Source organism: Pseudophryne corroboree, chromosome 9 (assembly GCF_028390025.1).
Source record: "Pseudophryne corroboree isolate aPseCor3 chromosome 9, aPseCor3.hap2, whole genome shotgun sequence".
Taxonomy (NCBI): domain Eukaryota; kingdom Metazoa; phylum Chordata; class Amphibia; order Anura; family Myobatrachidae; genus Pseudophryne; species Pseudophryne corroboree.
In genome coordinates this window covers 233,296,858-233,322,359 of record NC_086452.1, presented here as the reverse complement: position 1 = coordinate 233,322,359, position 25,502 = coordinate 233,296,858, and the positions used below count along the sequence as shown (strand labels likewise).

Genomic DNA, 25,502 nt, shown 5'->3' with positions numbered 1-25,502 from the left:
CGCCTACCGGCATCAGCCTGACCCAGGTCTGCAGCCCGTCTGATCCCCGCCAGTGAGGAGGAGTACTGCCGTCTGCCACCCACGCAGTCCGGGAAGCAGCAGCACTGCACTCGTTAACCCTCAGCACTTTAGGGAGAGTGCTGACACCCCCCTCCCGGTGAGTGCGAATGTGTGAAAAGGGGATTGCGCCAGCGTGATGTGTGAAATGGGGACTGTGCCAGCGTGATGTGTGAAATGGGGACTGTGCCAGCGTGATGTGTGAAAGGGGGACTCTGCCAGCGTGATGTGTAAAAAGGGATTGTGCCAGCATGATGTGTAAAAAGGGATTGTGCCAGCGTGATGTGTAAAAAGGGATTGTGCCAGCGTGATGTGTAAAAAGGGGACTCTGCCAGCGTGATGTGTAAAAAGGGACTGTGTCAACGTGATGTGTAAAAAGGGGACTGTGCCAGCGTGATGTGTAAAAAGGGACTGTGCCAGCGTGATGTGTAAAAAGGGACTGTGCCAGTGTGATGTGTAAAAAGGGACTGTGCCAGCGTGATGTGTAAAAAGGGGACTGTGCCAGCGTAATGTGTAAAAAGGGATTGTGCCAGCGTGATGTGTGAAAAGGGGACTCTGCCAGCGTGATGTGTAAAAAGGGATTGTGCCAGCGTGATGTGTAAAAAGGTATTGTGCCAGCGTGATGTATAAAAAGGGGACTCTGCCAGCGTGATGTGTAAAAAGGGACTGTGCCAACGTGATGTGTAAAAAGGGGACTGAGCCAGCGTGATGTGTAAAAAGGGACTGTGCCAGCGTGATGTGTAAAAAGGGGACTGTGCCAGCGTGATGTGTAAAAAGGGACTGTGCCAGCGTGATGTGTAAAAAGGGGACTGTGCCAGCGTGATGTGTAAAAAGGGATTGTGCCAGCGTGATGTGTGAAAAGGGGACTCTGCCAGCGTGATGTGTAAAAAGGGATTGTGCCAGTGTTATGTGTAAAAAGGGGACTGTGTCAGCGTGATGTGTAAAAAGGGATTGTGCCAGCGTGATGTGTAAAAAGGGGACTGTGCCAGCGTGATGTGTAAAAAGGAGATTCTGCCAGTCTGATGTGTAAAAAGGGGGGACTCTACCTGCCGTAATGTGTGACAGGGGCTCTACCTGGTGTAATGTGTGTAAGTGGCGCTACTGTGCGGAGTAATTTGAATAATTGAGACTACTGTACAGCGTAATATGAATTTGTATTATTTTGTCACCAAGCCCCTTCCACATGAAGCCACACCCATATGTTTTGACGCACGCCCACAGTACGCACTGGCCCTGTGTGTATATGTGGGGAGGGGGAGCAATGCTGTTTCTTGCACACAGCGCTAAAATGTGTAGTTACGGCACTGGTGACGCCACTGGGGGTAATGCAATTGAAGTATTGCAGCATATTGGGGAGGTGTAGTGCAGTGATGTTGTTTAGTGGGAAACACACTCATCCATACTGCTGCAGCAGCATACTTATATCCCTTTCAGACTGCCAGCAATAACAAGGGTTACTGCACATGAATGCGCAGCAACCCGTGTTACGGCACAGTCTAAAAGGGTCCAGTTGAAGTAACCCGGGCCGATCGACCTGGTATTCGGGTAGTGAGCAGGGTTGAACACATGTTCAGCTCAGGTTGTGGTGCAGTGTGAACTTGTAAGCGGAGTCGATGCGACCCGGCACCCGTTCACACCATTGAAAGAGGTGGCTCTTGGAGATCATCTCATCTCCAAGTGCCGTTTCCACACGTGTCGACGGTGACGTCACCAAACCATCAATAAGCAGTGCGGGCCACCTGTCTGAAAGGGGTCTCAGCCGGGTTGCACCGGGGAAGGACCCATGTACAATTCCCGGGTGTGACCTGTCTATAGCAGTCTGAAAGGGCTATTACTAACACTAATGTGAGATTCTGCCTGTGCCTGATGAGTTTTTAACGATTCAGACACATCATGCACTGGTGTGGCAGCCTACTTACTCACACTAATGCATGTTTCTGCTGTGCGTGATGATTATCCATGCGCCTGCATGTGGAAGTCCATTCCACCTACTACTTTCACGGCCACATACGCAGCCATAATACTTACTATCTGGACATGCACCCTCCCCATGCTAGATGTAAAAGAACCATCGGAAAAAGGAGTCCCATCATGGTCACCATCCAAAAATGCTTATTTCACTCAAAAAGGGCTATGTCGAAGGATTGCTCATTCTGTCTGGGCACGCCTGGTCCGGTCCATTACTTTTTATAGGACATGCACAATATGTAGATATCAGCAAGATCCATACACACAGGGCTGTCTTAACAGCAGTGTAGGCCCCTGGGCACAGCAATGCACTGGGCCCCCTACTCATCCTCCAGCGGTAGGGGTGGGGGTGCTATCAGCGGTAGCTTTGATGTCCCGCGGGCAATAGGGGGTGTTCTATCTTCCGCTCAGCATGTAGGACCTGGAGCCTTTACTGCACAGGTGGAGCTAAACTGTAGAAGGGGGCATTGGGTTGAATGATACATGACTTCCAGGGTGGTAGAGGGTGTTTAATATGTGGCGGACGGGTGGATATTGGAGTGGGCTTAATATTAATCATTTTCTGGTGGGAGGGCAGCTTGCTTGACTGCAGATATCTCAAGTTCCTGAAAATATATTTCTTAGCTTTGAATAGGATAAAAACAACTAGAGAATCCCACCTTTCAGGAGGTTTTGGGGACTTGGAGATCAAAGTTCAGGAGCCAGAGCAATTCACCAACAAATATCTAAATCTGCAAATTAGGGGTGTGGAGCTAGAGCAGAGACCAGGTGCTTGAAGGCTGATATCTCTGGTTGTGGGCATAGTAGAGACAAACTGTCAATATCCACCAAAAGGGGAGAGTCCCAGCTTTAGAATTATACCCTCAGAAAAATTCTAAGTCAGACAAAACCCGAAATATCTGGCTGGGAAAAGCAAATAATAGGCTTGGATGGGGACCACTGCTTTCAAGTCGGATATCTCCAGTTCCCCAGGGCAGATTTTAAAAAATCTGGTACCCATGGAAAGAGGGGACCCTCACCTATCAGCCTAGTGCCCTTATACTCCTGGCGCCATTGGACAAGAGCCCATATGAAAAGACGGCCCTGCATACACATTTTAACTTGCTTCCAACTCAGAAACAGGCCCATATTCTGCTATGCAATCAGTGCTCGAAGTGGAAATTTTGAAGTGGGGCTATGGAAAAGTGAAGGGTACAATAATGCGTACACCTCCGGAAAAGGGGGCACATCCACAAAAAAGGGGCATATCCTTACGTGTAGTGTCCCACAAGTAAGGATATGTATATACGCCTCATACACGTTATACACCTTACCCCTTATACACGTTACGCACCACAATAATAGGACACCTTATAGCAGTGTTTTATAACCACTGTGCCGTGGCACACTAGTGTGCCCTGAGCAGTCTCCAGGTGTGCTTCCATAGAAGCACAGCCAGGCCCGTCAGTGTTTTGCCGCTACTGAGGCCCTGGAACGATCAATACTGGTGGGTTTAGTGGTTGCAGAGACAGTTCTAATTTTGGGCCCGGGCAGTGTTGGGCTCTTCTGGCTTTCACAGATGTGGCACAGGCGTTACTTATGGAGAAGCTGCGACATGACATCCTAGGACGCGCAACTGCACCATGCATCACCATTATATTTGAATGTGCCTTGGCAATATTTAAATCTTGTTCAGTGTGCCGCGAGTTGTAAAAGGTTGACAATCTCTGCCTCATACTATCTAGTACTGGTGCCCCTAACACATTATGCCACACTGAATGAGCCAAAATTCACGTTATGCACCACAGTATGATCCCAAATTCACATTATGCCACACGGTATGATCTACAATTCACATTATGCAACACGGTATGATCCACAGTTCACATTATGCAACACAATATGATCCACAATTCACATTATGCAACACGGTATGATCCACAATTCACATTATGCAACACAATATGATCCACAATTCACATTATGCAACACGGCTCCCCCCCCCGCTGGCCATCTGACAGATGGGTTCCCAGTGTCGGTATGGTGACCGGCGGCAGACATGTCACAGGGTGTCGCCACTAGTAACTATGGCTCATGCCACAGTTGCACCACTGCATTGTCTGTTGGTGCGACCAATGTGTGACCAATGTACAACCGATGGTGTGTCTTTGTATGCACAGCGCTGCAGCCAGTGGCCATCTCAGTAGGAAGTTCATCATCTGTGGCACTAGCATAAAGAAAACGTTGCACTGAGCAAAATTATACATTAATGGCTGCAATAGCGTCCACCTCCACATAAAGCTCATTATATATATTGCTGTTTCATAACTATTTTCAATAACAATATTATGTAGCACAGACGATACAGTACTTCATCAAGTATTATTTACACTAAATTATTTACATGTTTTATTTATGGTGCAAATATATTAATAATGTATGTGTGTGTACATTGGCCCTCATTCCGAGTCGTTCGCTCGTTAGCTGCTTTTAGCAGCACTGCACACGCTAAGCCGCTGCCTACTGGGAGTGAATCTTAGCATAGCAGAATTGCGAACGAAAGATTAGCAGAATTGCGAATAGAAATTTCTTAGCAGTTTCTGAGTAGCTTGAGACCTAGGGTGTGTACACACGGTGAGATAAATCTGTAAGATTTTGACTATATAGTCAAAATCTTATGAAAAGTTAGTGCATATCTCATGGTGCTAGGCAGCTTGCGATACAGATTTGATCCCGATGCGCGCTCCCATGGGGTCGGTATCGTAAGGCTAGATAGACTGTGCAGGCAAGTCAATCTTGACTATCTAGTGTACTATCTAGTATAAAGTATAGTCAAAATTGGCACTTAGTCAAAATTGTACATAGACAAAATCTCAAGCACAGATAGTCAAAATCTGTCCTATCTGTGCTATCTGGGCTCTGGGGGAGTTCAAGGGAAATCGCATAGTCAAAATCGAACATAGCAGGGATCTCACCGTGTGTACACACCCTTACTCCTACACTGCGATCAGTTCAGTCAGTTTCGTTCCTGGTTTGACGTCACAAACACACCCAGCATTCGCCTAGACACTCCCCCGTTTCTTCAGACACTCCCGCCTTTTTTCCAGAAGCGGCATCGTTTTTTCGCACACACCCATAAAACGGCCAGTTTCCGCCCAGAAACACCCACTTCCTGTCAATCACACTCGATCACCAGAACGATGAAAAATCTTCGTTAGGTCGTGAGTAAAATAACAAACTATTGTGCTAATTTACTTGGCGCAGGCGCACAGCGAACATTGCGCATGCGCAGTTTGCGACTAATTGCTCCGTTGTGAAAAAATCTAACGAGCGAACAACTCGGAATGAGGGCCCTTATGTATTCTAGACTAAAACACAATTCCAAACACAAAATAATTACTCACAATAGTATACTGTACATTATCATCATTAATTACAACTCTCAGTATTACTCAGTATTAATTCTACTTAATTCTACAGATGCATCCTCTTACATCGAGCCTCAATAGGACATGCTTCACTAGACGCTTGGCGCAAGTGAGGGTCCATGTCCCACCAGACTCTGCAAGTGCAGAGCATCAAATTTGCACCAGTAGATTGCAGAAAAATTTGCTATAGGACACTTGTATATCTGTGTGTGAGGGTTCAGTATGATTTGCTGGCGCACAGGATGCCGGCGCTCAGAATACTGATGTCGGCATCCCGATAGTTGCAATAGAGCAGGTGGGAGGTAAAAGGGTTCCCCCACCCTCTAACCCTAACCTTCCCTTCCTGCAGCCTAACCCTTACCTCCCCCATTAGTGCCTGACCCTAACCTCCCTCCATTGGTGCCTAACCCTAACCCTCTCCCCTTAGTGCCTAAATCTAACCTCCCCCGGTGGTGCCGAACCCTAACGCCCCCTGCACCCTAAACAAAATCACCCACAGCCTAATCCTAACCAATCCACTATACTTACGAACAAGATTCCGGCTATTGTGAATCTGGCATTGTTTTCCTTATCCAGTCAGGATTAGGGCATCAGCATTCTGATGGCTGTCGGGATTCTGGCTTTGGTATTCTGACTGCTGGGATCCCAACAGCCAGCATCTTGACCGCATCTCATGTGTGACAGCCTGTTTACAAAGTACAATAGAACTTGGCATAGAAGAAATCCACAGCCGCTGCATCGTAGCACTTCATATGCAGATTCAGGAGCTCAGTCGCACAGCGATATACAAGTGTTGCATATCAAATGAATCATCTCAGTCTCCTCATGTGTCACAGTTGCATCAAGTTGTGACTGACACATTTTCAGCAAAAAAGACGCCCAATGCTAGCAAAGACTAACAGGACCAGGTGTGCCAAGGGGAGTAGTTGGACATGAATGCAGCAATGGTGTATGAGGACTTATCTGTATATGCATTCTCCCTTATGCACAGCACTACAAAGTCATACTCAAAGTTACAAACGCCATGTGCTATCTCAAGTGCCAACACTATTATTTACCACAACTAGCATAAGTATAATTAATAAAAACATATCAAACTAGTATCCGTGAGCCTGATTCAGGGGTTGATGCAATGCCAATGAGGGAAGTTCACAAAAAAGCCGTCTCCTGTCATTGAATGTGTCTGCATTCAGAAATGCAGATCCACAGCCACAAAGTTTTGACAAATTTGAAAAGGGAGCAGGCCATAGGGTGTCACTAGTTTTGAATGTTGCTGCAATGCTGGAGCATTCTAAAGCACAGTTGTACTGGCCGCAGACACTGAAAGTGGGCATCTCGGAGCATGTACTCTCTGTAGCATGCTTGTGCACTAGGGGAAGGGAATGGGAGAGTTGTCCTTTAACAAGCAGTAAGTGGGTTTTAGACACTGGTCACTGTGTGTGTATAGATATTTTCAGATGAGTGGCAGGGATTGGGGGTGGCCATTTTGTGTGGCCACAAGTAATGCAGCAACAACCACACTGAGAGTATTGGATTTACAATTACATTTACAAAGGTATAGAGGAGAAAAGGATCCCCAGTGGTATGCCAATCCCACTCTCCTGGCGCTGTTTAATAAACTTTTATAAATATGAAAAAATTGTTGATATAAATATATCTCATATAGATAAACAGCAGCGTATGTTTTGAGACTTGGTTAGGGTCTCTAGCATGAACAAAATATTATAGATCTAAGAAACAACGCGCTGTTAATTAAATAAAATATATATATATATAGATATACATATATATATATATATATATATATATATATATATTTATATATAAAAATACATTTTTGTAAATATAAAAATAATAAGGCTGTGAAGTTATCAGAAATGACGTCGGGAGACTGTTTAGAAACAATAAAATACTTTTTATTTTAAGCCAAATACTCCACCATAAAAATAAGACATATATATAAAATTTCTATGCAAGCATTAGACATTTAATAATTATAAAGAATTCCAAGAAATATAAATAAATGTGACTGTTGTAACAGCTCAGATGAATATGCTATATTGTATTTAAATAAATACTACGTATCCTTTCAAAGACAATATGTATCAAATTATAATCCTTTGCAAGATCCACACAGTTGTGTGACAGCCACAGGCGGTAAATATTAAACTTTCAGTTTACTCTGAGCTAATTATTACAGCCGGGACGCCGGCACATAAAGCCATCTGCTAAACCCGTGTGGATCTTGCAAAGGATTATAATTTGATACATATTGTCTTTGAAAGGATACGTAGTATTTATTTAAATACAATATAGCATATTCATCTGAGCTGTTACAACAGTCACATTTATTTATATTTCTTGGAATGCTTTATAATTATTAAATGTCTGATGCTTGCATAGAAATTTTATATATATGTCTTATTTTTATGGTGGAGTATTTGGCTTAAAATAAAAAGTATTTTATTGTTTCTAAACAGTCTCCCGACGTCATTTCTGATAACTTCACAGCCTTATTATTTTTATATTTACAAAAATTTATTTTTATATATATATATATATATATATATATATATGTATATCTATATATATATATTTTTTATTTAATTAATAGCGCGTTGTTTCTTAGATCTATTACAATTACATTTAGTCACCGGTAAGTGGGGGTTTATCTCAGAAACAGATTTGCCAATCAAGTAGATTCAAAACTTGTTACATCACACTTAAAGATTGAAAAGATTGAGCATACAGTATTTCTCTCTTTTGCTACACTCCATGGGGTATATTTACTAATATTCGTGTTTCAGACGTTTTTAAGGGTGTTTGAACTCGAATGGTATCGGGTGCATTTTACTGCAACTTTTTGACTCCTGAGACGGCCATTTACTAAGCTGCCGAGTTTTCCTCATTCGTCTTTTCTGATGTCGATGTGATTCGTAATGTCAGGCAGTGTTTTACGGGAGTGATGAGTAAAACACTGCCTGACAAAACACAAGGAAACCCGACCGGATCTGTGAGATCCATGCAGGGCTTCATTGTGTACCTTAAAAAAAAGAGTTTAAAGAGTTAAAAAACAGAAAAAAATTGCGTGGGGTCCCCCCTCCTAAGCATAACCAGCCTCGGGCTCTTTGAGCTGGTCCTGGTTGAAAAAATATGGGGAAAAATTTGACAGGGGTTCCCCCATATTTGATCAACCAGCACCGGGCTCTGCGCCTGGTCCTGGTGCTAAAAATACGGGGCACAAAAAGCGTAGGGGTCCCCCATATTTTTAACACCAGCACCGGGCTCCACTAGTCAGAGAGATAATGCCACAGCCGGGGGACACTTTTATCTAGGTCCCTGTGGCCCTGGCATTAAATCACTAACTAGTCACCCCTGGCCGGGGTACCAAGGAGGAGTGGGAACCCCTTCAATCAAGGGGTCCCCCCCCTCCAGCCACCCAAGGGCCAGGGGTGAAGCCCGAGGCAGTCCCCCCCATCCGCCGCCCTTGGTAGCCAAGTGTAAAAAGAAGAATATTGTTTTTTGTAGCAGTACTACAAGTCCCAGCAAGCCTCCCCCGCAAGCTGGTACTTGGAGAACCACAAGCACTAGCATGCGGTGGAAAACCGGGCCCGCTGGTACCTGTAGTACTACTAGAAAAAAAATACCCAACAAAAAACAGAACACAAACACCGTGGCAGTAAAACTTTATTACATACATGCACACCTAGATACATACATACTTACCTATGTTCACACGAGGCTCGTCCACTTCTCCATGTAGAATTCCGGGGGTACCTGTGAAAAAAATTATACTCACATAATCCAGTGTAGCTTCTGTCCTCTTTATAATCCACGTACTTGGCACAAAAAAAAACGGAAACCCGAACCACGCACTGAAAGGGTTCCCAAGTTTACACATGGGACCCCTTTCCTCGACTGCCGGGACCCCCCCGTGACTCCTGTCAAAGTGGGTCCCTTCAGCCAATCAGGGAGCGTGGAGAGTCTTGGCACTCTCCTGATTGGCTGTGCGCTCCTGAGCTGTCAGTCAGGCTGCGCACGGCAGAGATACAATGTAGCGCATAGGCGCTCCATTGTATTCAATGGTGGGAACTTTGCGGTCAGCGGTTGACCGCGAGTAACCTCAACCGCTGATCGCAAAGTTCCCACCATTGGATACAATGGCGCGCCTCTGCGCTACATTGTATCTCTGCCGTGCGCAGCCTGACTGACAGCTCAGGAGCGCACAGCCAATCAGGAGAGTGCCAAGACTCTCCACCCTCCCTGATTGGCTGAAGGGACCCACTTTGACAGGAGTCACGGGGGGGTCCCGGCAGTCGAGGAAAGGGGTCCCATGTGTAAACTTGGGAACCCTTTCAGTGCGTGGTTCGGGTTTCCGTTTTTTTTTTTTTGCCAAGTACGTGGATTATAAAGAGGACACAAGCTACACTGAATTATGTGAGTATAATTTTTTTCACAGGTACCCCCGGAATTCTACATGGAGAAGTGGACGAGCCTCGTGTGAACATAGGTAAGTATGTATGTATGTATGTAGGTGTGCATGTATGTATGTAATAAAGTTTTACTGTCACGGTGTGTGTGTTCTGTTTTTTGTTGGGTATTTGTTTTGTAGTAGTACTACAGGTACCAGCGGGCCCGGTTTTCCACCACATGCTGGTACTTGTGGTTGTCCAAGTACCAGCTTGCGGGGGAGGCTTGCTGGGACATGTAGTACTGCTACAAAAAACAATATTCTTCTTTTTACACTTGGCTATCAGCCCCTCATCCGCCACCCTTGGATGGGGGACACAGCCTCGGGCTTCACCCCTGGCCCTTGGGTGGCTGGAGGGGGGGGACCCCTTGAATTAAGGGGTCCCCACTCCTCCAGGGTACCCTGGCCAGGGGTGACTAGTTAGTGATTTAATGCCAGGGCCGCAGGGACCTAGATAAAAGTGTCCCCCGGCTGTGGCATGATCTCAAAAAATACGGGGGACCCCTACGCTTTTTGTCACCCCGTATTTTTTGCACCAGGACCAGGCTCAGAGCCCGGTGCTGGTTGTTCAAATATGGGGGAACCCCTGTCAATTTTATCCCCATATTTTTTCAACCAGGACCGGCTCAAAGAGCCCGAGGCTGGTTATGCTTAGGAGGGGGGACCCCCACACAATTTTTTTTTCAGTTTTTACAGTAAACAGACCCTTTGCCATAGATAACCATGCACAGATCTCACTGATCCGTGCATAATTATCCAAACTCGCCTGGAAAAAGCAGGTCTATGTTTTTCCTGCTTTTTTTTACGAATCGCTAAAAAATACACCCGCACTTGAGCACTCAGAGACTAACACCCAAATACGAATGAATAGTGAATACCCGTGTTGTATGAAATAACAGCCGCGTTTGACCGATGGTCTATTAATTCGTATTTTTGAACTTTGCCGATAAAACCATTAAGAATAGCCCAAACACTGCCGAGATTTGTGCTTAGTGAATTCCCATGTTGGTACTTAGAAAAAAAAAAACAAATCGGGCAAACTCTAATTTTTAGTAAATATTGGCCCATGTATTCCCTTTTTCAATCAATTTAACAAATCTATTTCCATAACTAATTGTTTGATATATTTTAAAATACAATTTTATTAATTAAAAAGATAAAGCTTCCTCAGTTGTTTTGATCATAAAAGCATTAAAATAAGCCTCAAAGTTTATCGACCTGTATAATGGGATAAAGCAGGCATACCTTTATTTTATCACAGAACATCTGAGAGGCTTCACATATTTGTATAATATTTTACCTTGTGTAGTACTGTATATAAGTAACATCTATGATCTGAAAATAGAACAGATTAACATAACTTTATATTTTCCTTTGACTTCATTAATATTTGAGCCTTGGAACAGACTTCAGTCATTCATGTGTTGTGCCTACACCAGTCTTTAGCTGCCTCCCTCTCAGGTCTTGCAGCTGTTTCTGTGCACTGGATGGAGCAGACTCCTTTTTGTTAGAAACAGTTCCCTAGATAAAAAGGGCTAGATGAAAAGTGAAGGTGTTTGTTCCCCAGAAAGATGTACTGCAGAAATATATTAGTCTTTGGTGGGAAGACGATCATTCCAGTTAAAACTACTCTTTAAACTCTCTACGGCCGATGCACTCACTCTCCATGCACACCCACTTATGTAACTGTAATTGCGGTGAAATGGGGTTAGCTTTTTATTGAAAGACTTTAAACTATTTAAGTTTAAGCTAACTAAAGTATGGTGGCTGAATAAGAATGGCCTAGCGTAAGCAAACACTTAACATTAACTGTAAGGACCAGGGCCAACTGCCCGACAGGCAAGGAAGAGCTAACTGCTACCTTCCTTGCCCATCTGACTCGCCAAGGCAGGGCCATCCGCCCAAGCCTTGAGGGGACTACACCACAAAACGATGAGGCCATCTACCCAAATCAGCATTGACTTGAGACAGCAGTTCAGCCATGTAGAAGGAGAAAGGAGGGCCCACCTGGTCCGGTGATGCCCTCTGGTCTGCCACTGATTATCCATGCCCAGACTCCTCTATGACTGAACTGCCCCCCAGGGAACAATTTACTTATCCTATCAAGAATTACACATAAGCCATTCTAATACCGGCTTAGTTAAAGGTTTAACCTACCAAACCTGCAGCACCACCATACTCTTACCCTACTCTAACAGCCAGCCCTAAGCCAACCGAATACCCCTGAAGATGTCATCCACAAACCCACACATACCCTCATCTGAGAGATGTACACCATCACCCCATAACAGAGTGTGATCTCTAAATGATATGCTCGGGTGTAAAATTACATGTCCACCAGAAGCCACCACAGCTCGGCACACAACCGCGTTCACCCTTCTGCGTACCAAATCTATGACACGCGGTCTCTCAGTGCCATGCCAGAACAAGCGCGGGATGATGTCCGACCACCAGATTCTGCAGAAAGTCCATTCTGCAATCAAGTCTACTTACTGCTGCCTAATATCACATCTCAGGTCCAGAGACTACCTGGATGTCAAATTGTTGCCCCCCCAGATGTACAATGAGGAACAACAGATAGCTGGACAAATCCACGGCCTCGTCCAATCTCTGACGGAATGCTTTCCAACGCATTCCCCTCCTACCTATCCAACAAAGAAAAAAGGCTCCAGGGTACCTAGCAACATCAGCCGCACACAGTGAACGAGCCGCCCAATACACAAATGAGTGACCTATCACCCAAATTAATTGCTTGTCTAAACGCACCCATGCAAAAAAAAAGAATGAACAACATCAATAACTAACCAATCAGATAAAATACTCAAATGGAAAAGCCAAGCAAGCAACATCTAAGCAAAAATGTTGAACCCAGTATGGGCAACACTCCTAACCTACCCAGAGAAAGGGACAGAGAGGGCAGGGGCACGGATCTCCTAACTTGACTTGAGGCAAAAAACACAAACTTCTATCAACCGGCTGAAACCATAATTAGAACTGATGGTAAACAAAAAAATCCTCAAGACCCCCACCTAATGGTATCGAGTGGCTACTCCTCAAGTTAGGTTGCACCGACCAGATCAACGTCTGATGTATCTATGAAATACACCAGACCTCCACCTGCCCAGCTCCCGGATATCGCTTATGGATCAACCCACCACGGCGGCAGCCGTAGCGGCACCGATACAGAATGAGTACCATAAACACCCGCAGATACAACCAAGTTGAAGATGCAGCGCTTCAAGACCCACCCAAATTGATAATGGGTCAAAGGAGACCCATCAGCACGAATTATCCAAGAACCAGTCAAATCTGAACGTAAGCCCTCATAAGTCTATGCCAAGAACACAGGACAAATCCTGCGATCCGATCATCGACCAATGGAGACCCAATGTCCTCTACCAACTGGATCTGTCTTGGACCGCTGCACCCGACACCACAAAGCATCCTCACGAATCACCACATGTGATGTCAGCAAGGGCAAAACTGACCGCCTCGTAGAGGCAACCAATTCACCCACCCTGAACGCCCCGTAGAACGCCACGGCTAAAGCCAACTTGAAAAGGGGAAGCGCAAGCTACCGATAATGCCCACAATAAACTAAAAAGCATCGGACTGTCGATGGGCAATCGTGAATCCAGAGGGGTGGCGTCAGAATGCTCCCAACCTTTAAGAACTCTCAACAGAAAAAAATGATTTGGTAATATCCTGCTCCCCTCGTAAATGAAGAAAATAGGATATACCCACCAGTAACTTAATGACATATGCTCTAGACTTACCCAAAGCGTACAAATCCCAAACAAAGGTCATAAGTAAGGAGAGATGACTCTTACCTCCACCGCCCCTGTGAATCAAAAATTGTCTCCACTGCCGGGGCCAGCGAACAGAGAGCTACAGTAGTCCCTCTATGTCGGACAGATAACCTGCCATACATAAAAGGGGCAAAACTCCCCAAATTTTACGGCGCCAGCTGTCTAAAACGCAGCCAGTCAAAGTGCAACAGAGCATCCGCAATACCCTTATTGCTACCAGGGACATGCTTAGCTCTAAGAGTAAAGTTACACTCTAAGCATCGCAGGACAATCTGCGCAGAACCTGTATCTCCGGAAGCGATGTTGAGCGCTACCGATTAATAGCATGCACAATGCCCAAATTGTTGCACCAAAGCACCACTTCCTTGTTCTTCAGCCTACCAGACAATAGCTCCAGCGCCACCATGATCGGAAAAACCTCCAACACCAATATATTGGTCATCAGACCCTCTGTCACCCACTGAACCGGCCAAGGAGCCGCACACCAAGTACCATGAAAAAAGGCCCCGAACCCGGTGGAGCCGGCTGCATCCGTAAAGAGCTGGAGAACAGGGTTGCAAATCTGAGGGGAAACCCAAATCCGAACATCATTAAAACTAGCCAAAAACACATCCCAAACCTTGAGATCCCTCCGAATCTCATTGGTCAACCTAATGTAATGCTGCGCAGCCGCACTCCTACCGTCGCCCTCCCCAGCTTCATGCAGAAGGTCCACCCCATTGGGCTTACCCTGTAAGCTAAGTTAAACAAATTCAAAAGCGATTGGGCCTGTCTAAGAGTGACCTTGCAACCAGCAAATGCCAGCAAGACGCTGTCATGCAAATGTGAGATTTTTTTCCTGGGGAAGCCGACACAGGTCAGCCAACGTATCAATTTCAATGCCCGAATAGACAATGACCTCCGTAGGTCCCTCAGTTTTATCAGCAGCAATGGGAACTCCGAAAGACCTAAACAGTGCTTCGGCACCCTCCATGAGCTTGGCTCAATGCTGGGAACCCGCTGGATCATCTAGGAGAAAATCGTCTTAGTAATGCGCAACCCCAACTTCTCCCAAACTCTTTGACAAACACCAATGCAAAAATGTACTGAACTGTTCAAAATATGCACAGAATATTGCACAGCCCATCGGGAGGCACTTAGCGATATAAAAGCCATCGTGAAGGCGAAAGCCCATATAACGGAATGCTGACAGGTGCAACACAAATAAGCGAAAAGCCGATTCAACATTCAGGTTACACATGGGGCTCCAGTAATGAAAGATCGCACAATGCCTACTCGAAGGACTGATATGTAATGCTACAGAGAGTGTCATTTATAGCATCATTTACTGAAGAGCCCATCGAGGAAGACAGATGCTGTATCAGCCTAAAATTACCAGCCTAAACTTACCAGGGTTCTTTTTAGGTCGACCCCCACAGCTTTAGGTCGTCAATAGGGTGCTCCGCAAATGGACCCTCCATACGACTCAACGCCACTTTCGCCATCACTTTGTCGCGCAACACCATGGGGAATTCCCTTGAAGAGCACAAGTTACCAGACGAGTCAGCCCTAACTTCAGGCTGAGAAAAACCCATCGAGAAACCCAACTTAAGAAACTCAGCCGCCGCACAATCGGTGGAAAATGCCCAACCAGCCTAACATTTACCCTAAATGCACCGGAGTGGGATCTCTATTTAGAAGTGGCTGCCACGGGACCGGGGATTTGCTGACCTGTTGTGCCACCGCCCCAATAATTGGTGGTTGTAGGTGCAGCATACCTTGTTTTGGGCACTGCACTGAGATTCAGACTGCTGGACATGCACTGCACATCTTTGATTAGCAGAAGCAGCCAGCTGGTTCTCCAAGAAGCAACATAAGACATCTGCAGCACAGCCCTGTCACAATCACACAGGCCGCCTTCTCAGAGCTGAGGCTGAGTGTGACTGCACCTAGCATGGTGGTAAAGAAAGTGGAGGAGGAAGTGCTGGGTAACTGTGGAGTGCAGTGAGGGCTAATGAAGCTTTCTGCGCCGTCATAAATAACAGTCTTACTTGAAGCTGGCATTTGAACCCCGGACATGGGCTGGCTGGCACTGAGGGAGGTAGGTTGCATTGTGAGCAGGGGGAGGCTGTAGCTGCAGCTCCAGCCTCTCCATTGGTTGTCACACGGACTTGCTGTTAGAGCCGCGGCGGGTCCTATTGCCTGCCGGCTCTTTTAGCAAATCTGACTGAAGGAAATAGCAGTAGTGCTGCTGCTGTTCTCCTTTTTGAAAAAATGACCCCCCCCCCCCCCCCCCCGGGTCTGCCTATGTATCTATCTACATAGCTTTACTCAGTGGTATAGTTACTTAGTATTGCTGGTCCAGTGCAGTTGTATTGTTGGTAATAATCTCTGCATGGTATATGTAACCAAGTGTGTACCAATGGCTGATGTGTGGTCTCTATTTCGTGTATCTCACACATATGGCTATCCCTATATTCTGTACCCTGAGGCTCCGTGCATCAGGGTTATTGGATAATATAGGTATTTCACAGGATATACGTATTTTTATTTTTCTCTGTGTTTTCCAGTCACATTTTACCTCAGAAATCCTCTGTTTGTGCTCTGTCTTGCAGTCACACAATGCAGGGGATTTTGGTCAGGTAGTTTGTCTGATTATCTTGTACTGTTACACCCTAGAGTTACGCTTACATATCATGTCTGCTACACAGGGTGGTAAATCCATGGCTGATCCTGCACCATGCAGTGTTGATGCCACAGATTTCTCGGAGGAAAACGTAGCAGCTGAGGGTTCAGGTACTGGGGGTTCTATACCCCATGGTCAGTCTGCAGCAACAGGTGCAAATCAAGACCCACCTTAGGCTGTTTTCTCTAATTTACTGACTACGCTAGTAATTAGACTTGCGCCCCCTGTGGGACCTCCTGTGCCATTAGTCACATATTGTCCCAGCAGTTAATCCGCCATGGGCAGATACTCTGTTCTCTCAGTTACAGCAATTACATCAGTCACTAGCTAAGAAAAATCCTGACTCTCGCCCGACTAAGACCAGGGGGTTATCTAAACGGGCCATTACTTCCTTACAATCCACACATGTTTTGGATACCTTATCTGATGTAGATGGCGCTTTCACTGACCCTTCAGACTCTGATGCAGATGCTTCTGATGGGGAATTTCTGACACAGGTGGATGTTCCTGACCTCTTGGAGTCTATCAGGCTGATACTTCAAATCAATGATGATGAAGAGCTTCCAGCTACTTCTGCGAAACCAGATAAGTTTAAACGTCAGAAGATTACTAAGTTGGCTTTACCTCATTCTGACCACTTGGTTGATATTAGTCAGGAATCCTGGGAAAACCGGGTAAGAAGTTTTCCTTGTTTACGAAGATGCTGGCTCGTTATCCCCTTGTTGCAGACTTAAGTAACAATTAGGAAACACCGCCGCCGGTGGACTCACAGTTTGCGCGTCTCGTGGTCTCATCTGCTCTGCCTGTCACTACCGTCACCTCCCTGAAGGGACCGACAGATAAGTGTGTGGAGGGTTGCTCAAAGTCTATTTACACTCTTGCCTAAGCTATGCATAGGCTTACTATTGTGGCCTCTTGGGCTGCTAAAGCTATAGAGGCCTGGGTTCAGGAAGTTGAGGCGAAACTACCGTCTAATTTTCCTGATAATGCTGGGCAGCGTCTTTCATATATTATTATGGCCTCCATTATATTTAGGAGGCGGCATCTGATGCAGGTATCCTGGTGGCCAGAGCATCTACTACATCTATTCTGGCTCACCAGATCCTCTGGTTGCGGTCCTGGTCTGTAGATCTGGACTCTAGAAAGGCCTTAGAGGTGATCCCTTTTGAGGGAAACATACTTTTTGGGGAAGATCTCAACAAGATCATTGCTGACTTAGCATCTGCTAAGACTGCATGTCTGCCTAGTACTACTCCTTCGGCTCCGAAGGCTAAGAGTACCTCCTTTCGTTCCTTTCGACCTCCAGGTTAGGCAAAGGGTAAGGCATACCTGATACAGGCTCGCACTTCCAAATCCACTAAGCTCAAACCTAAACGTGCCTGGGCTGCCCGTCAGCCTGCTTCCAAAACAGAGTTGAAGACAACTTCAGTCACCTGGGTACAGGAAGCAGTCACTCACGGATATGCCATATCCTTCAAGAAACGTCCCCCTCATCACTTTTGCCTGACAGACATCCCTTCGGATCAGGTAAAATCAAAGACTCTTCGTTCGGTGGTTCAGTCCCTCCTGGACACAGGAGTGGTAGTGCCGGTGCCTCTGGCAGGAGGTACTATTCAACGCTGTTCCTAGTCCCGAAACCGAATGGTTCCTCTCTGCCCAGTCTCTACCTCAAGTCTTTGAACAAGTTTGTAAGGGTTTCCAAGTTTTGTATGGAAACCCTTCGGTCTGTTGTGCTGGCTTTGGGGCCAGGGGACTATATGGTATCCCTGGGCAGATTCAGGATGCTTACCTACACATACCTATTGGCGTGTCGCATCAGCTATACCTGCGGTCTGCTATTGGCAACCTTCATTATCAATTCCGGGCCTTACCCTTTGGACTGACTACAGCTCCGCGAATCTTCACCAAGGTAATGGCGGTGATGATGGCCCTGCTCCGCCATCAGGGTATCAGGATCCTACCGTATTTGGACATCTTGCTGATCCTGGAGAATTCCCCAGACGTTGGCCAACATCATCTGGATCTGGCGGTCCAGTTTCTGCAAGCCCACGGGTGGCTCATCAACTGGAAGAAATCATCCCTGGTCCCTGCTCAAAGCTTGGTGCACCTGGGGGCGTTGTTGGACACACAAAACCAGAGGTTGTTCTTGTCTCAGGAGAAAGTCTTGAAACTTCTGGTCAGGATGCAATGCTTCCTCTCTCACCCGCGAGTGTCGATACACTCGGCGATGCAAGTACTAGGCCTCATGGTGTAGGTTTTCCACATGGTAGAGTACGCTCAAGTTCATTTCTGCCCTCTGCAGAAGCTGATTCTTGCCAAGTGGGATGGCCTGCCTCACTGGATCATGTCTCACATGATCTCCTTGTCTCCGGAGGTTCGTCTGTCACTGAGCTGGTGGCTTTAGGACCAACAATTGTGCAGGGGTCGTCCCTCCTGGATCTCCAATTGGGTCCTCCTGACAACAGATGCCAGTCTAAGGGGTTGGGTCGCAGTGTTGGAGCAACTCTCTTCAGGGTCGGTGGACCATGGAGGATTCTCTCCTCCCGATAAACATTCTGGAATTGCAGGCAGTGTTCCATGCTCTGAAACTGGCCTAGCATCTGGTACAGAACATGCCTGTTCATGTACAGTCAGAAAACGCCACCACGGTAGCATACATAAATAGTCAAGGTGGCCCTCAAAGCCGCATGGCAATGATGGAGGGGCAAAGATTCTTCAATGGGCGTAACGGCATCTGCCAGCCATCTTGGCAGTGTTCATTCCGGAGGTCCTCAACTAGGAAGCAGACTTCTTCAATAGTCAGGACGTACACACCGGAGAGTGGAGCCTTCATCCCGAAGTATTTTGACTCCTAGTGGACAAGTGGGTGTCTACCAGCTATAGACCTGATGGCGTCTCAACACAATCACAAGGTTCCGGTCTTCGGAGCAAGAACAAGGGATACTCAAGCAGAGTTCGTGGATGCACTGGCAAGTCCTTGGAACTTTCGGCTGCTGTACGTGTTCCCTCTGTGTCACTCCTGCCCAGAGTAGTGAGGAAGTTCAAGCAAGAAGGAGGAATCCTACTTCTGATAGCTCAGGCATGGCCCAGACGGCATTTGTTCTCAGAACTACAGGGTCTCCTTTTGGAGCATCCTCTTCTGCTTCAACAATGACTAGACCTCCTCGTTCAGGATCCTTGGGCCTACCAGGATCTGGCCCGGCTGGCTTTGACGGCGTGGCTCTTGGAAGAGTCCGTACTGAGGGCCAAAGGATTTTCTGAGGCGGTCATTTAAACTATGTTGAAGGCCCGCAAAACGGCTTCTGCTCGGATTTACCATAGGGTCTGGAATTCTTACTTTGCTTGGTGCGCATCTAACAATCATGTCGTTTACAAGTTTAGTACAACCTAATTATTGGCTTTCCTACAACAGGGCCTGGACTTGGGCCTTCAGCTGGCCTCCCTCAAGGTTCATATTTTTGCCTCGTCGGTATGGCTTCAGAGAAAAATTGCGGCTCTGCATGATGTTCATACATTCACTCAGGGTGTTTTACGGATTCAACCTCCTGATGTCCCACCTGTGGCTCCTTGGGATTTGTCAGTGGTTCTGGAGGCCTTGCAAGAGTCTCCGTTTGAACTTCTTAAATCTGCGGTCCTTAAGTGGCTTTCTCTTAAGGTCTTGTTTCTGCGGGCTATTGCCTCTGCTAGACGAGTATCAGATTTGTGTGCCTTGTCTTGTAGGTCCCCCTATCTGATTTTTACCGTCATCGGGCGGTTCTTAGACCGCGCCCTGTTTATCTATCTAAGGTAGTGTCTTCTTTCCGCCTTAACCAGGAGATTGTGGTTCTGGCCTTTGTCTCTCCTGAATTGTCTTCCAAAGAGAGGTCTTTGGATGTGGTACGGGCTCTCCGTATCTATGTGAAGAGGACAGCCTTCGTTAGGAAGTCTGATTCTCTCTTTGTACTGTTTGGTTTTCACAAATGTGGCTGGCCTGCTAGCTAGCTGACCTTGGCTAGATGGATTAGAATGGTGATTATACATGCTTATGTACAGGTTTGCCTTCCAGCTCCTGCTACCATCAAAGCTCATTCTATTCGGTCTGTTGGACCTTCTTGGGCGGGCCGCCGTGGTGCGACCCTTGAACAATTGTGTAAGGCAGCTATGTGGTCCTCAGTGAACACGTTCATAAGGTTCTATGCCTTCGATACTTCCGCCTCCCAGGATGCTTCCTTTGGATGCCGGGTTCTTGTGCCCGCTACAGTGCGTCCCCTCCCATGAGGAACTGCTTTAGGACATCCCCGATGTAATTCCCTGTGTAACACTAGTGTACCCCGCTGCAGAAAAGGAGATTTTTGGTAAGAACTTACCTTCTGCGAGGTACACTGGGATCCAGAAGCACCCACCCTGACTCACTTAGCTTCTTTGGGTTTGTATGGCATTAGCCGCTGATACCCGCTCCTGTTGTGAGAATGTGGTGTATGTGGCTACTAACGGTTGTCGACTCTTTTACCCGCTACTGCATTGGACTGGTTAACAAAACTGAGCTCCTGTACACGGAGGCGGGGTTATAGAGGAGGCGGCGCTGAATATCTTGGGAACAGTCAAAGCTTTTAGCCTGCTAGTGCCTCGGATCAAGATCCTACTCTACACCCCTCCCCCCCCCCCCCCCCGATTTTATTTCCAGTGGACCCCAGTGCACCTCGCAGAAAGAGATTTAACAAAGGTAAGTTCTTACCATAAATCTCCTTTTACTGTATGTTCATTTTGTTAACACTGAATAGACAAATATGTATTTAAGGAGTCTATTCATCAACTGAAAACAGTGGAGAAAAAGAGCAGTGGAGAAGCTGCCCATGGCAACCAATCAGCATCTCTATTACATTTTATAGTATGTACTTGATAAAGGCTTCCTTCAAAGCTGGTTGGTTGCTATGGGCAACTTCTCCACTGGTTCATTTCTCCACTTTTTCACTGCTTCATGAATAGACCCCTCTGTTTTTAATCTATTTTTTTTTCACATTTTCTGTTGTTGATGTTAATAGGGGAATTAACTCATTTTTACAAAAAAACATCAGACTTTCAAACCCTAAAGTGCCCTACACATTTACCGATTGCACTGAAAGATATGAACAATCTCATTCATTAATGAACGAGATATCATTCATATCTTTTAGTGTGTATGCACCAACTATGAATGATGCGCGGCCCTGCGGTCGTCCATCGTCGGTGCCGGTTCATTTATGCCTGCAAGCCAATATGGACAATATCGTCCATATTAACATGCAGGGCTATGGGTTCAGGTGACGTCATGGAGCGAAAAAACTTCACAGCCCCCACCCCCACCATCACCCCCTGCCGCCGGGTCATCCTTCGGCCAGTGTGCAGGGCCCTTAAGTTTTATAATTGACAATGTAGTAATCTGTTATTATTTATTTATTTTTTATTATTTTATTTTATTTTAAGAAATCAACTGTGAATGGGATGGTTACACCTATGCAAGTGGAAAGAGAATCCAATACTCCTGCCCTTCTGGGCAAAGGCATTCTGGTTCGAATCTCACCCAGTGTTTCTACTATGGCTTGGGTCCACAACCTGTTTGTGAAGGTAAATTCATGTTCATTTATTTTGAATTCTGTGCGAAAATGCTAAAGGGAATTTGCATTAAATTATTAATTTATTAAAATATCAATCCTTTTATTTTTTCAGATTAAAATAATTTTAAGGGCACAGTATTGTATGGTATTGCCACACTTGTAGTGGTCTCCCTCTAAAGCACTATTAAATACTGGTATGGTAATAAATATATTGGATAGGCCAGGTGCGGGCAAACTGGCACTTTAGTTTCTATAGAGTATCAACTCCTAAAATGCCCTTCCACAGTTTTAGCATACCCTCACAGTGTCATGGTCATGGCATGGTGGGAGGTATAGTGCCACAGCAGCAGGAGATCCACATGTTGCCTATACCACATTGGTGCTGATGGAGATTAGGTTCCAAAATACAGATGTAGTGATGCTCATCTTTGCAGCGATGCAGTATGCTGCAACACGTCTTGCTGCATGGCATGCCAGGCTGCCACTATCATGATGCAGCATGCCAGATTGCAGTAAAATGAGTATGGCTACATCTGTATGCATAAATGACACTAATACAAAATAGTGCACACAAAAATGATGTAAATCAGAATCTTTACATATACAGATTGATGTTTATGGTTTGCATCATCATTAGTGTTTATTTTGCACCTCCATTATAGCAGACTCCAAACAGATGCCTCCTAACAGTTGTATAGTATATGCGCATAATTGTTCTGCATTATACACATATACCTAAAAACTACATTTAATGAAGTTCCCACTTACAGTATCTGTTTGTGATATGTCAATGTGTTCTACACTCCAGTTACATATTTAATGTTTTATGGGTGAATAAATACTGCGCTATGATATATAATAGCAGCTCATCTATAAAATTAGTTATATTATGTGAAGCAGAGTGCGCTTTGTGTATTATATTTTATGTAATCACTGTCACCTGTGAAAAGAGAAAATGATTTGTAAAAATGTTTACAGCCTCTTTTCTGATGTTGTTGGTGACAAACCAGTCCACTTTGCTCATTAAATTATGTTTACGGCTCCAGCGTTATTCTCACCCTCCTACCTGTCCCTATGTTGGCCAACAATATTCTTCCAGCCGATGTTATGGGCTGCCCGCGATTTGCAGTTTTAGATGCCGCTGCGTGCAGATGCCGCTGCGATGATGTCACCATGGGAGCGCCAGGAGCAGCTTGTGGAGCGGGCGATTGCCGATGCTGTGGTGTGGCGGGTTGTCCTGTCACCTTTGTGTGTGTGTCCACAAAGGTGAAAGGACAACCAGTCACACCACAGCATCATTGTGCTGTCACATCTCACTGTGCGCACGCGCAATGCAGCTGCTGCACGTGCGCACACATAACAGGGCTTTAGCATGCGTACGCTGCCGATGCTACGGCCAAGTCTGAATTAGGCTCTATATTATTTGGTCACATTAGTCACCCATGAATCTTTAATGGCTCCTTGATATCCTACACCTCTAATAGGTATAAAATAACAGCAAATTAAATATTTCACAATATGTGATATTCATCAAGTAATAACCTATAATGGGTAAGGTTAGGTGTATTATAATATAGGACATCTAATATGTATATTCCAATCACCCACATTTGATATATCAGTGACGCACATAATTATAATAATATCTCAAGGCACAATTTCCACCAGTATTCTTTAAATCACAGGTTCTCAAACTTGGTCCTCCTCAGGACCACAAATGGTTCATGTTTTGCAGGTCACCTGTAGATTTTGAAAATGTGACAGTTGGTGATACACAGTGCACCTGCTGGGTGACCTGGAAAACATGAACCGTGTGGGGTCCTGAGGACCGAGATTGAGAACCACTGCTTTAAATAACATTTATGGCCTTTGCCTATTATGAATATTCAGGAACACTGAACATGATCATGCACAGTGTACACAATACTTCAAATAATAAACAGGATTATATTATAGTGTGATTCAGAATGCAAGTATGTTTAGTAATATGGGCTATATGCCATAAACAAATACCAGTGCATGACCTTATTTCTGTAACAGTGTGCACACTATGGGGTATATGCAATTGCCGGCGAATTGCGGCAATTTTTCACCCGTTTTTTAATTCGACACAATTCGACCGTCGAATTACGGCAAGTGGGTGCTGAAATTCAACATATTCAATAAAAAACGGATTTGACAGTCCCGCTGTCGAAAAACGGCCAATTTGACAGATTTTGATCCGTTTTAAAAAAAACGGAAAAAAACGGTAAAAAAGCCCGAAAAAAAATAGTGTGGGGTCCCCCCTCCAAAGCATAACCAGCCTCAGGCTCTTCGAGCCGGTCCTGGTTCTAAAAATCCGGGGGAAAAACTGACAGGGGATCCCCCGTATTTTTAAAACCAGCACCGGGCTCTGCGCCTGGTGCTGGTGCCAAAAATACGGGGGACAAAAAGAGTAGGGGTCCCCCGTATTTTTTACACCAGCATCGGGCTCCACTAGCTGGACAGATAATGCCACAGCCGGGGGTCACTTTTATACAGCGCCCTGCGGCCGTGGCATTAAATATCCAACTAGTCACCCCTGGCCGGGGTACCCTGGGGGAGTGGGGACCCCTTCAATCAAGGGGTCCCCCCCCCACAGCCACCCAAGGGCCAGGGGCCAAGGGGATGGGGGGCTGATAGCCTTGACAAAAATGAAAGAATATTGTTTTTTTCCAGTAGTACTACAAGTCCCAGCAAGCCTCTCCCACAAGCTGGTACTTGGAGAACCACAAGTACCAGCATGCGGGAGAAAAACGGGCCCGCTGGTACCTGTAGTTCTACTGGAAAAAAATACCCAAATAAAACAGGAGACACACACCGTGAAAGTAAAACTTTTTTTCACACCTGCCAACACACATACTTACATATGTTGAGCCGCCGACTGCCACGCCCCCCTCGTCACTGAAGAATCCGGGGTACCTGTGAAAAAAATTATACTCACCTGATCCAGTGTCCAGATTATAATCCACGTACTTGGCAAAAAATAAAAACGAACACCCGGACCAGGCGGACTGAAGAGTCCGCCTGGTCCGGGGGGGGTCTTCGGGGGGGTCTCCGGGGGGGTCTCTGGTTCTGTGACAGGAGTCACGGGGTGGTCTCTGTATTCGGGGAAAGGGGTCCCATGTGTAAACATGGGACCCCTTTCAGTCCGCCTGGTCCGGGTGTTCGTTTTTTGTTTTTTTGCCAAGTACGTGGATTATAATTTGGACACTGGATCAGGTGAGTATAATTTTATTTTCAGGTACACCGTGGATTCTACTTGGACAAGTGGACAGAGGTCAGCGTGTGAACATAGGTAAGTATGTATGTGTCGACATGTGTGAAATAAAGTTTTACTCTCACGGTGTGCGTGTCCTGTTTTTATTTGGGTATTTTTTTTCCAGTAGAACTACAGGTACCAGCGGGCCCATTTTTCCACTCGCATGCTGGTACTTGTGGTTCTCCAAGTACCAGCATGCGGGGGAGGCTTGCTGGGACTTGTAGTTCTTCTGGAAAAAAACTATATTCTTTCATTTTTCTCAAGGCTATCAG

General features: G+C 45.8%; 1 protein-coding gene across 4 annotated transcripts in view; it reads left to right on the top strand.

Annotated features, from left to right (window-relative positions):
• The window catches only part of LOC134957932 (complement factor H-like), a 1,300,757-nt gene that overhangs the window by 634,359 nt on the left and 640,896 nt on the right, over nucleotides 1-25,502 (top strand). For all 4 annotated transcript variants that reach the window (XM_063940180.1, XM_063940181.1, XM_063940178.1 and 1 more), the window contains exon 11: nucleotides 21,820-21,960. In XM_063940180.1, coding sequence (XP_063796250.1) covers nucleotides 21,820-21,960 — 141 coding nt within the window. The remainder of the gene's footprint in view (nucleotides 1-21,819; nucleotides 21,961-25,502) is intronic.